General features: G+C 37.1%; 1 protein-coding gene across 1 annotated transcript in view; it reads right to left on the reverse strand.

Annotated features, from left to right (window-relative positions):
* The window catches only part of cngb1a (cyclic nucleotide gated channel subunit beta 1a), a 61,939-nt gene that overhangs the window by 11,541 nt on the left and 36,233 nt on the right, over positions 1–14,165 (reverse strand). The window contains exons 29-35 of the mRNA XM_051870371.1: positions 12,909–13,068; positions 12,731–12,828; positions 10,725–10,808; positions 10,397–10,515; positions 8,513–8,659; positions 7,862–8,030; positions 2,004–7,083 (exon numbers count right to left, since the gene is read on the reverse strand). Of these exons, the coding sequence (XP_051726331.1) occupies positions 6,850–7,083; positions 7,862–8,030; positions 8,513–8,659; positions 10,397–10,515; positions 10,725–10,808; positions 12,731–12,828; positions 12,909–13,068 (1,011 nt within the window). The 3' untranslated portion in view covers positions 2,004–6,849. The remainder of the gene's footprint in view (positions 1–2,003; positions 7,084–7,861; positions 8,031–8,512; positions 8,660–10,396; positions 10,516–10,724; positions 10,809–12,730; positions 12,829–12,908; positions 13,069–14,165) is intronic.

Genomic DNA, 14,165 nt, shown 5'->3' on the forward strand with positions numbered 1-14,165 from the left:
TACACACTCAGTATCACACCCTATCAAATGGATTGTAACTGTCAAAGTGCTCTCTGCATTGCATTGTAATGGAAGTTACGGATTTCTACCATAGATTGTTTCATTGGTCTCTGAATATGATGCACCTTGCTTAAAAAAAGCTGCTCATGGCGCAAGACGGTGAAAAAACATTCTGTTTTTTGTTGCATGCAGTGTAGAGGGGCATTCACTGATGCGTTATTGCATTCAGTTAGTTTTTTTGACAACAAAAGCACCATAAAAAAGTTCAAAATAAAGCACAAGCTATATTCCATCTTCTGAATCCACATATATGGAAGCTTGTTTCTGAATTTACATTTTACAATTCTGTTTTTTTTCCCCCCTCTATGGAATAAAAAAATAAAAAAAAGTTGTGTGTGACTGTGTTACAATTCTGACAAAAAATTCAGACTTTTTTTCATTCTTTTCATTCTTTTTTCCCCAGAATTGCTAGATGTAAACTCGCAATTGTCAGATTTAAACGCGCAATTCAGATTTTTTTTTCTTCTCAGAATTTTAAGTTAATATCTTATGGAAGCTTGTTTCCGCCACTAAATAAAAAATAAAAAAAAGGTAATTGTGACTTTTTCATCTCACAATTCTTTTTTCTCAGAATTGCAAGATATAAACTCACAATTGCGAGAAATAGTCAGAATTGCAAGTTATAATGTCAGCGCGTTAGTTGTGCGATATAAAGTCAGAATTGTGAGCTGCACGTTATAAACTCACAATTGGGACATATAAACTCGCAATTCTGACTTTTTTCTCGAAATTGCAAGATATAAATTCGCAAAGGCGAGTTATAAAGTTCAATTCTGAGGAAAGAAAGTTTTTTCCCTCAGAATGGTGTTTATATCTCACAATTCTGACTTTATAACTTGCAATTGCGAGTTTATATCACACAATTCTGACTTTAAAACTCGCAATTGTGAGTTTATATCACAATTTTGAGATAAAAAGTCAGAATTGCGAGATAAAAAGTCAAAATTATACCTTTTTTTATTCAGTGGGTTGCAACAAGCTTCCATAATATCTTGCAAGTCTAACAGGCCTATATCTTGCAATTTTTTTTCTCAGAATTGCGATGGAAAAAAAGTCTGAATTGTGAGACATAAACTCAGAGTTGCAAGAAAATTGTCTCATTCTCTTTACAGAGTTAAAGTGGGGTCAGATGAGTGAGTAAGTTACATTTTGGTCTGTTTCTCACACAAAGCTATCTTATGGTTTCCGGATAACATGAGCCCGAATTTTCCTTTTTGGGTGAACTGTCTAAAGGACATAAACAACTGGACCGTTTCTACAAACGGTACGCGCTGTCAGAACAGCATTCACACGCGACTTGATCACGTTTAATCAACAACTTGAGCCACTATCTAACTAACCAAAGACGTTAAAGCAGATCTAGAAACATCTAACGGTTTTTTTTTTTTTTATGTAAGTCAGTCTAAACTAATTCAACTGATATGACTTTTCCAAACTGACATGATGACTGGTTCAGTGAACATCCGCTGGATTTGTACCGGGCACACCCGGCGCTTTGATACACCCAAAATACTGCTGTATAAACCGTAATTTACCAGTTAAACAGTTGTTCGATGAAAACACAGTGTAGTTTATAATTTAAGGCTTAGGCACGTATAGAGGTAATAATAACAGTTTAGACTGGAGAAGACACCGCTTTTCCCCTCAAGTCATTCACCGCCGCTCTTTCGACAAAACGCAAGCCGATATTTTGATTTTAAACTGAGAAACAGGATGTTTAGTTTATGATTCAGGATGTTCTGTAGCTCATATTTACTTTATTAAATGAGTTTGCAGGACTGACAGCACTGGCGAAAAAACTGAATTGGCTAAAACCGCGACAATTGCACTTGTCTTACACTTACTGTATAAAGTCGCCATGGTTTCACTACATATGTGCTTTAATATCTCATAAGAACAAAGTATGAAGCATGTGCGAAATATAAGTGAAAGAATGTGCTTACGTCTCAGGCCAGCACGCCAAACTCCTTCCTCCGCCCCGTTTCCTCCTCAAACCGTTTCCTTCAAGTTTTATTCCACTCTTTTATCCTCTTGTTGAAAAAGCAGTGTTCAGTCTCAAGGTCTGAAGAGCTGAAAGTTTAGTAGTGTCTCGTGAAGTGAAGATAAACACGCCTGAGTGAAACATGCAGCACGAGACGCGCGCACACAGCTGACTGCAGTGACGCAAACGCTCCTCCTGTTCATACAGGAAAAATGAACGCGTTTCCCATCCTATTAGAGACTACAGGCCACTTCAGTCCTCATTAACTCAAACTAGTCAGCCCTCCTGATGTTAAAAAGACACCCTACTACAAAAACTGTCACTGTAGGTAAGATAAATGTCTTTTATTTAAAAGCTACAAGTAAAATGTGTTCAAAGATGTTATCAAAAGTATTTTACACAACATGTTTGTGGATACATTTTAAAGAGGCATGTTGCTGGACACCATTTTTAATAAGCTTGAGCTTTTACATAATAGACACCTAAACAAATATACAATGCATAGAGTCTATAAGTTTGAGACCGTAAAAAAAAGCTGGGATTTCAAACTCCAGTCTTATTTAAACCTGAAAACAACCCAAATTTGAGTGATTTCAAAATGTTAAAGAAAATATTTTTTTGATAAAAAATAATTAAATAATATTCTACATCCAATAAACAAATTTTGACTGATTTATGGAAAAGAGACCCATAATAAACACAACATTTTAAAAATGATTTGTAACATTTTCCATATTTTTCAATGAAAAAAAAAAAGGTATTAAATTAACAAAGGAAGCAAAACTACATTTCAAGCTGCAAGATAAACAGCTTTTCAAAAATATGGAAAATGATTCTGTTATATTCAAGAGTTTAACCCTTAGTATTGACTTATATTTTGCAGTTCATTGAATTCACTAGCTGACACACGAATGATCTTAAAGGAACAGTTCACCCAACATGTCGTTCCAAACCTGTTTGACTCTCCTTTTTCCAATATTTTGAAGAATGTTTAAACTGTTTTTGTCCATATAATGAATATAAAAAGGGGTCCAAAACACCATTAGATCACACTGAATTTGATTGTATGGTTAAAAACACTGATATATTCTCCAAAATATCTTCTCTTGCGTTCCACAGAAGAAAAAGCGTGAGTAAATGACAGAATTTTCATTTTTTGGGTAACTACCCCTTTAACAGCTCCTGCATGCTGCTGTAAAGTGTGGACCTGATTGTTCAGCAGTCACTTAACAAACCCAGGATTGTCCCTCAGATTCCCGCCTTTATATTTCCTGCCTCTGGTCTTGTGGAGCAAGAAAGGAACAATGAAAAAAATCCTCATTCTTCCTGTGCTCTTCCTGTCAGTGTGTAAGTCAGAGTCAGTGTCTGACTTGGATAAGTGATTTCCAGGAGCATTTAGACCCATTTTACAAGAATTCACTTTTGATTTTTTCCACATACATCCAGGTTTTATCAGTTTAAAGTCACAGCGCCCGGTACAAAATCTTTATGGGTTGGCCCCATCTCCAAGGACCAAAAAGCAATGTAAGAGTAATTAGTGGGTCCCGTCACAGGGCTCAGGCAATTTTGCTTATGATTCTGTATACAAAAATAGACCACCTATTACATACAATCAACCTAATTCTTGCCCATTCTTCAGCCTCATACAAAGAAATGAGGGCTTTCTGAGACGCAAATGAAGGATTCTCAACAAATAAAATTAAAAGTACGCAGTAACTTTCCATTTATAGATTCTTTGGTGTCCATTCACACTAGTAGTTCAGCATGAACTGACCTGGAAACACGAAAAATCATTCATAATTGATTAGTACTCGTAGTACATATCAAAGCACACGGAAATCTCAGCGGGGTATTTTCACCATGTGACTTTCACAAGTCTTTTGAGAGAGACCATAACAAATTTGTTCAGCTTTATAGACTCGCCTAATAAAAGAAATGTAACAGTTATATTCAATCAGTAAAGCATGAAAATCCCCTTTACATGGTAATGTAGCACAACATTACTTTGTAACACCACAGCTCATTCAATGTTAATGTGTATTTAATGTGACCAGACAGAAATTAATGGGATAATGGGATCATGTTAATGGGATAGTTTCCTAAAAAATGACAATTCTGCCATCATTCACTCACCCAAACACTTTTGGTGACCACTGACTTCCATTGTATGGAAAAACAAAACAAAACAAAACACTGATTTCCATTTCTCAAAATATTTTAATGTTGTAATACATTAAAATATTTTAAACCACTTTAATGTTCCACAGAAGAAAGAAAGTCAAACCGGTTTGGAACGACATGAGGCTGAATAAATGATGTCAGGATTTTCATTTTTCAGTGAATTATATATTTAACATATATAGTTTGACTAGACATAACTGTACAAGGTCATTGTGTAAATGTGTGCACAAGAGCATGTGTACAGAGGGAATCCGCTAAGGCAATAACAGACAGGATGTTGGAATGAGATGCAGAGCAGCAGGCAGTCTTGGAGTTAGAGCAGCATGTGCTGTGGAAAATAGTCAAGATTACTTTCCATTACACAGGGAGTTCTGCTGACCCTAATGGCCCTTCAGTCCTAAATATCTATCACAGTCCTTAAAGGGAAGTAAAAGGTGATGTGTGTCATTTTTCCATGCTAAAATACTTTTAGCTATCTCACCTTAATATACAATGACAGGTGAGCAAACGGGTTCATTCCACACAAATGTAAACACTGTGGAGCTTTCAAAACAGCAACACTGCCTCAACCAATGGTGAGAGTTTGAGGCGGGGCTATCCGTTTATCTGACCAATGGCAGTTTGGAGGAGAGTCTGAGTAATGTTGTGGGGGGAGGGGGCGTATTCCAGAAAGCAGGTTATGCCACATACCTGGGTAAGTTTACAGATAAGTTAACATATAAACTTTCGATTCCAAAACTGAGGTAACTTAGAGGGTATGTAAGTAGCCGGTGCAGGTTATGTTCCAGAGTTAGTTTACTTCAGAGGTATTCAACGCATTTGTGCCCTACTGATGAGGCTTCAGTGAGCATGACAGATTTCACATTATATTATATAGTTATAAAAAATAATTATAAAGCACTATTATAACATAAAGCAAAGTTTATTCTATTTTATTTTATAACTCTAATTTAACTGTTTTATTCTCATCTCACACATCGTGGATCTGCATTTAAAAGGTTTTCTGCATAATGTATTTCTATAATAATAATAAAAATATAAAAAATAAATATAAAAAATACATGTGACTAACAAATTCATAAAGCCATATTATCTTTGCAAGCAGTTTTTTTTTTTGTTCAATCAGTCTTTTTAATTCAGATATTTAGCTTCAAATAAACTAAAAATTCTAGTTTACAGTAACAAAAAAATGATTATAGATTAAGCCCAAAGTATACTTCACTTTTTATGCATATGCGAGGGTCAGTGTACAGTGCACATGAATTTCGTCATCAGAAGACTATGCGCGTACTGTACGCGGACCGCCGGATTTTAATTTTTTGCAGTAATTAGTTTATCCACAAGGTGGCAACCATGCCCTGGGGGCGTCGATTCACACGGTAGTCAAAGAAAAACTGCATAAACAGAACAGACCGGAACGCATGCGAGCTACAGTGACAATGGAGGTATACATAGACGAGATTGTGTGAAGAGGTTAGAAAGTACCCTCATTTGTACAACTCTAGCATGATGAAAGAATACAAAGATATTTATATGGGTTGTAAATCATGGCGAGAGATTGCTCAAAATGCCTGTGTACGAGTCAAATGAAGTATACTTTGCAAAGCTGTGTGTTCGACAGTGCGCTTACATGTAAAAAAAAAACGGAAGTATACTTTGGGCTTTAGAACATGATCAAAAAAAATGATTGCACAACTGCTCAGTAGATGGCGATATGCACTAAGAATGTAAATTGCCAATAAACAAAAGAAGGATAAGTAAAGGTGAAATTACTATAATTTCAAGATTTCAACTTGTAAAAAGCGTTGACATCCTTTTTCTGAGAGCTCCTACTTGTATCACATGACTGATGTACCACCTGACTGCTGCAGATTCATTTAGACGTTGATAGTGTCACCATAGAAATGCATAATTCATAGTCTAAGGAGGTGAATAGCTCAAAATAGAACATCGCGTGTTGTCATCTCGAGCTTACGGTAATTACGTCATGGTGTGAACGCAGCATAAATTGCTTCTTCTTAGTGTCCATTTCCTTGGTGACTCCTGTTGAGAATGTTTTTGTGTGTTTACCGTGAACATACTTTGATTTGACTGAACTTACTCCTGGAACCAATAACTAAGTAAGAAAGGTTAGGGTTTATCAACCGGGTTTATCATCGGGGTTTATATGACAGTAAGTTTACCCTTCTTTCTGGAATACTCCCCAGATGCACTTCACCTTCATATAATATTATTTAGAAAGTAGTGTGGTTGTAAAAATTGTATATTTTTCACCTCTCGAGAACCTCTATGCAAATGGAAGTGCTTCAGATATCGTGTATCACTGTCAGTATGCCTAAAAAATGTCTTATGATGAGGTTACTAGAAGAACCATTGACAGCCCTAAGAGTTCTTGCAGGAACTTATGGGTTCCTTAGGGAACTGTCCTTTTTGAATAGGTATCCAGAGGTTCTCCAAAGGGTTCTACAAGAGTCTTGAAAACATGTTTGGCATGACCTGGCTGAAAAGCATGTGTAGGAATTTCACCAACACACTAATACAGAAAGCATGACAAGGGTTTTATGCGATGGGCTTTTCTTCAGGCTTTCTATCCCTACTCTGCTCTGTCCTTGCCCTCTTCCTTTCTCTCACTTGTCTTCAGTTTTGCTCAGCTCTTCCTCCTCCACTTCCACCCCCTCTCCAGGACCGACCTCCACGGAGAGGATCTCCTCTCCCTCAACGCGGGGAGTCATGCGGATGACCATGGTGCTGTCAGTGGTCTCTGATACCATGTCATCTTCATCTGGTACACGAGGCCGGGGAATGGGCGAACGGCGGTGCATGGGGGAGGGAGGGGGCACTGGACCTGTGGAGGTCGACGGCTGAAAGAGAAAGAGAGGATAGTTAAAAAAAGTGAGGGGCACGACTGGTCAAATGTCAACCAACTGAGGTTTAGCAATAATTATTTTTTTGTAATGACTGTAGATTAAAATGATTCAAAATGGCTTTTTAGAGCAAGGGGTGGAGGGTTAGAAAATGAAAAAAAAAAAAAAAAATCACATTTTCTCATTTTTTGTGTTTTTGTAAAGTCATAATTTTTTTATAATAATATACTATTTTGATTTGTTTGCTGTTCATAATGGTTACTATTTAATATTTTCATTTTGTGATTTTTGGTAAATTTCATTAAAACCATTTAGGGTCAGTTTGACCCATAAACATCATAGTAATTGATTATAATAATAGTATATGGAACCTACAACATAAAAAAAAATATTTTGACCACTGAACTACAAAATGTTTCCATTTCACAATTTTTGTCACCTTATTCTATGGTCAGTTTCCTCTTTCAAGCTAATCACTGTCAAGGTGGAGCAAATGTTTGAACAAACCTAACACATGCAGATCAAATAAGTCCTTAAGTTAACATTTATGTCATTATTAACTGAAAATCAATCAAATACAGTATAGGTAGACGCTTCAGGTTTGATATAAATGGTTCAAACGAATGACGTTTGATGTCGTTGATGTATCACAATGCATCTAAAGGCAGAATAGCTGATTTGAGATTCAAGGTGAAGGACAATTTTCAATCAGAGCAATTGTCTGGCTTCAGAGTATGTTTCTGGCCTAAAGAATCACAACAGGGGGTGTAAATACCTCTAGAGTTGCTCCCTTATATGCCTCCTTCAACTTGGCAAACGTTTGTCCTGAAGCAACCTCCAGGGCAGCCTTGAAGAGTTTGGGTGTCTCTGGCCGCTGAGTGATGACCTCACCCGTCTCTTTAACCTTCTCATCTGCAGGCTTCTTATCTTTGGTCAACATTTTCCTATGGAAGGAGACAAACTCATTAGGATGACAGGATGTTGAATTGTAAACTAGCATGTGCATCGCTGAGACTGTAACAGGAAGTGGAGCTCCATAGGGTTTGACGATCTCAAGCACTTACAGTACATAACATCATTCAGCACACATGCACAGTAAATTGGTCCCACGGATGAACAGATCATGCGACTCAATGGATCATTCTTCTTCATTATCTCAATAACCTCCAAACTAACAAAATCAAACACTAATCTCCCAAACTCCTCCTTCCATTAAAGAGAAATGAGGGATGCAGAGGGAAAGAGATGCAGTATGAGGAGAAAAACAGACGATATTTAGCAAACATGGCTAATCTAAAGCACTAGGAGATCTGTGAGTGTGATACAGAGCTGTAAATGGCTCAGACCACTGCGCTGGATGAAGTATGTGTGTGTTTATAAGGATTGCTGGGGCTCTTGGTCGAGGTTTGAGCTCTGAACCCCTCACTTGGCCTTCTTGCGCAGTAGCTTCTGGGACTCGGGGTAGTGCACTAAGATGTCTGCCAGGTCCTTCTTATCCAAGATGAAGAGGTTAGCAAAACCATGGGCCTTTACGTTAGCTGTTCGTCGGTTCCCACCACCACCTGCCAGCAAACTGATGAAGTGGACACACACAAAAAAACAGTCAGTTTGGCTTTTTGAACACAATGTCACACTGCCGGCTGTCATTATAGGGCTGGGTATTGACAGAGATTTTATGATTTGATTACGGTTCACAAGCTCTTAGTTGCGTCCCAAATGATGCACTATATTCTAGGTACTTATGCACTATGCACTCATCCGTGTAGTGTATGAATTTTATAAGGTTATTTTGTCATTTACTGTTGGAGTCTGATAGCCCCTCCCCCTCCGCTACATAATTAAAGGGGTGGTTGATTATTATTTAACTTTAACTTTAGTTAGTGTGTAATGATGCTGTTAGAGAATAAACAACATCTGCAAAGTTACGACGCTCAAAGTTCAATGCAAAGGGAGATATTTTCTTTTAAAGAATTCGCTGATTAAGGACTACAACAAACGTCTGGTAGGGACTACAACGAGCTTCTTCCCAGGTTAGTGACATCACTAACCATAACATTACATAAACTTTGCCCCCGAGAACACACAACAAAAGGGGGTGAGGCCATGTTGGGCTGCTTTAGAGAAGAGGAAGAGTTGTTGTAATAGAGTGTTGTTACCATGCCGTCATTTTATGCCGGACTGCTTCACAAACGAGGGTCAATTTAACACTGGATTTGCACAAAAGTTTAACATGACGACACATGCTAGTCGATGAGTTGAATCAACTCCATAGCAACTACATAAATTTATCCACTAACCATTCAGTCACATCCAGTTGCATTCTAAAAGTTGTAACTTCTTCCTGAGTCTCTCCATCAGTGTCCGACTCCGGTTTGAACAATGTAAGGCTGAACACCGTTACTGACAATCCTCATTTTGGCTGCGTGAGATACTCCAGCTATGTTGTTGTTGAGAAACTGAAGTGCAAGCTGTTAAAGCTCCGGCCTCTTTTGGAAAGTGGGCCGGGAGCAGCAGCTCATTTGCATTTAAAGGGACACACACAAAAACGGTGTGTTTTTGCTCACACCCAAATGGGGCAAATTTGACAAGCTATAATAAATGATCTGTGGAGTATTTTGAGCTGAAACTTCACAGACACATTCTGGAGACACCAGAGACTTTTCCCTTTTAAAGCTGCGACAGTTGAGTACATGAAGTGTCCAACATTCCACACTTCGTCTTTTCTGTTAATTAAGGGCATCATCCGGGTATTTAAAGTGCACGTTTTCTATGTGGAATTTTCAATGTGAACACACTACTCGCACTATTTATACTAAAAAACATCATAGAATAGTGCATAAGTACACGAATTGGGACGCACCTCTTGATTTGTTTGCATTCTGATTTTGATTTGATTCAACATAGATTCCCTTGGATTTATGTCAGTTTTACTTAAGGAAAAAATCTAAACTAAAGCTTTAAATTATACAGTACAGTGAACCCTGTCAGTTGGTACATTACTATAATATAAAAGTTTAAAGTTAACAACAGAGTCCAATCTATTAAATTCAACTGCTATTAATTTTTAGATATAATAATCAAGCAGAGTTGTAAACAAACATTTAAATTACACATAAGGCAGTTTTGGGTGAACTACCTTTAACATGGATGAGCGAATTGCATTGTGCGACACGGTATTCTTTCCCATCAGGTCACATATGACTTTAATCAGCTGCCAATAATATAAACTGACCTGATCAGTACTATTCAAGTTCTTCCCAAACTGTATCAAAAAAGGTGTAAATGGTCTCCAATAATGATCATTACTCACCTAATTTCCCCAAACACAGAACCAGCTCTAAGAGTCACAAACACCGTCTTCCCATCAGGCCCTCCAACCACCTGCACCTCTCCAGCTTTGATGATGTACATCTCTCGGCCGATCTCACCCTGACCGCCAGAGCCGAGTGGGACAAGAGTCAGTTCAAAATGCTAACAGATAAAAGGCTCTTTCATGGTGGCTGTTTGATGTGACCTTTACTAAGACAACCTTCAAATATACTGGCCATATACTGAGATTATTGAGGTTTTAAAATGTTTTTGCAAGCCAGTAGCAAAGCACATACAGTAAATCACAAAAAAAGTGGCGTATTGCTTACTTTTTTACAAACAGAGTCTCCTGGAAGGTACACCACAGATTTCAGCCTGTTGAGCATGTCAAATATCATCTGTCTGTCACATCCCTGGAAAGAACAGGAGTCAGAGACTTTAAAGTAAACAACAGCTTTCACAACCCATTCAAAGAGAAACAAAATGAGTTAATCCATTGGGAACTGATTGGATGGTGAGAAGTGATCTCTAGATGACAGATGTTTGGAGAGGAGGAGATGAAAAATAACAGCACTTGAAAAGTTCACTGTAAAAAATGATGGGTTGTTTCAAACCATGTTTGGGTCAAATATGGACAAACCCAACTGTTGGGTTGAAAAATGTAATTAAAAATTTTGCGACGATTGGGTTTGCCCATATTTGACCAAAACATGTGTTGAAACAACCCAGCATTTTTTAGTGTTGTTAACAGAAAGTTATATATATATATATATATATATAAATATATAAATATATATATAAGTATATACACCGATCAGGCATAACATTATGACCACCTTCCTAATATCGTGATGGTCCCCCTTTTGCTGCCAAAACAGCCCTGACCCGTCGAGGCATGGACTCCACTAGACCCCTGAAGGTGTGCTGTGGGACCAAGATGTTAGCAGCAGATCCTTTAAGCAGTGGACAGTGAACATGGGCACCCTGACTGGTCTGCAGCTATGCAGCCCCATACGCAACAAACTGCGATGTGCTGTGTATTCTGACACCTTTCTATCAGAACCAGCATTTGCTGAGCCTTGGCCGCCCATGACTCTGTCGCCGGTTCACCGCTGTTCCTTCCTTGGACCACTTTTGATAGATACTGACCACTGCAGACCGGGAACACCCCACAAGAGCTGCAGTTTTGGAGATGCTCTGACCCAGTCATCTAGCCATCACAATTTGGCCCTTGTCAAACTCGCTCAAATCCTTACGCTTGACCATTTTTCCAGCTTCTAACACATCAACTTTGAGGACAAAATGTTCACTTGCTGCCTAATATATCCCACCCACTAACAGGTGCCTGTGATGAAGAGATAATCAGTGTTATTCACTTCACCTGTCAGTGCTCATAATAATGTTATGTCTGATCGGTGTATATAGTTCATGGAATTTTTTCTGAAGCTATTTAGTTGGATGTTCGTCTAACGTTTTTTTAAACATTTAAAAATCTGGACATTTTGAACGTTCTGAGAACATTCAGAAATAATGCAACAATGCAAACGTTAGCAAAACGTTCTTAGAACATATTTTGTTAGCTGGTGTGTATTAAGAAAGTAAATAGTAAGGGTGTAACAATACTTTGATATGGATCATTGCATTGGTCAAATGACTAACTGATGTATCGATGCAATGCGTTAAAAATCAATATATAATTTTTTTTTTTGATTATTTATTTTTCTGTATTATATAATTTAAATAACTAAAGTGTATTTTTTATTGTGGATGTCCCAATTGGACTACAGGATTTGCAATGTTCAGAGAGTTCCATTAAATGTTCATGTCATTTTGGTTGCATTTGTGAGTTAATAAAAATGTAACTGGTTGTGTAACATAGGCACATAATATGGTAATATTGATCGCAGGCCCCGGAATATAATCAACTTGTAATCGTATCACAGCATGTTCTGATCAAATAATGCATGGGTGGCTAAGAGAATCAATGTCAGATTGTATTATGATGAAACGTCTAATTTACACCACTAGTAAATAGGGTCAATTTAAATTCAAGTTGAATGTAGATCTATGGACCCTGCTAGAAAATCCAGCTAAAATCTGATACATTTGTATTTAGTCTATTTATGGTCATTAGCTGGTCCAACCAGCTGGTTAGTCAGCTGGACAACCAGTCAGTGAAACTTGTTTCCACCTAGTAATCACCTTGGTCAAGCTGCTTAGAGCTAGTAGACTACTTTGGACCAGCAACAAACCAACTTGACCACTTTAAACTGCAATGATCTGTTTTTCCAGCAGTACTAAATCAGACTTTGTCAAAGAGGTAATAGATACTCACCTGAAAGAGCGCCACTTTACTGACAATGCTGTAGTTTACATCTGCTGCGATGTCCAGACGCATCTTATCTGGCAGCTGTATAAGTAACTCCTGTTCATCTGAAGACAAACGGACCATAAAACACAGCCAAAATATACTTGACACATGTAAACGTCTAGTGCAATCGGACTCTGCTTACCCAGCATGCCTTGCGACTTCCAGGTGTAGTCGTACCAGGTCTTCACTCGGTTCTGGACCTCGCGGGGGATCCTGTAGGAGGTCATGTATTTGACGGTGCTGTCCACACACTGTCTGTAATAGGCCTCACCTGCTGTGGCGGCTCCAACTACGTCTCTCATCTATGCGTACACACACAACACAGAGGAAAAACGTTACACGTTTTACGATTTGATCTTCTTTAAAGTGACATACACATGATTTTATGTTTTCTGTTGATGATATGAAAAACAGCCATATTAAAATTGGAGGTGAATTTCATGAAAACATGTCTAGGATGTAAAATATAAATCTTTTCTAAAAATATAAATCTTTACTATCACTTTTTATCAATTTAACACATCCTTGCTGAATAAAAGTATTAATTTCTTTCAAAAAAATAAATAAATAAATAAATAAATTACTGACCGCAAGCTTTTGAACAGTAGTGTATATTGTTACAAAATATTTCTATTTTATATAAATGCTGTTCTTTTTTCTTTTTTTTTTAACTTTTAATTCATCAAAGAATCCTGAAAAAAATCACAGGTTATAAAAAATGTTAAACAGCACAACTGTTTCCAACACTGATAAAAAAATCAGTATATTAGAATGATTTCTGAAGGATCACATGACATTGAAAACTGGAGTAATGGCTGATGAAAATTCAGCTTTGCATCACAAAAATAAAATTTAAAGTATTATAAATTTGTATAAATATAATTTGTAATAATATTTCACAATATTACTGTTTTTTCTGTATTTTTGATAAAATAAATGCAGGCTTGATGAGCATAAGAGACTTCTTTCAAAAACATTAAAAATAATAATGTGTCCAAACATTTATATATATATATATATATATATATATATATATATATATATACACATGTATGTTAAATTATTAAATCTTTTAAATTATTAAAAGAGTCTTATTTACCAAAATCTATCTAGACGATTTTATTTATTTATTTTTACAATTTCCATTATGCTCATTAGTGATTCTCCTTATTATTATAATATAATTAATATTAATATAAATATTAATAATATTATTGTTGTTACAGGTGAGGCTCCCTCTCTGCTTCCTCTGGATCATCAGAGGGAGCTCTCACCAGAATATTGACTGTTGCATTTGGACTCCATTTCCCATAGGCCCTCATACCTGGGACTGATTGCACACACACACTATTTAAGCACGCCACACACACACACACCACCATTGAGAAGTCTTGATTTG

The sequence above is a fragment of the Ctenopharyngodon idella genome, chromosome 18 (genome assembly GCF_019924925.1).
Source record: "Ctenopharyngodon idella isolate HZGC_01 chromosome 18, HZGC01, whole genome shotgun sequence".
Lineage (NCBI taxonomy): Eukaryota > Metazoa > Chordata > Actinopteri > Cypriniformes > Xenocyprididae > Ctenopharyngodon > Ctenopharyngodon idella.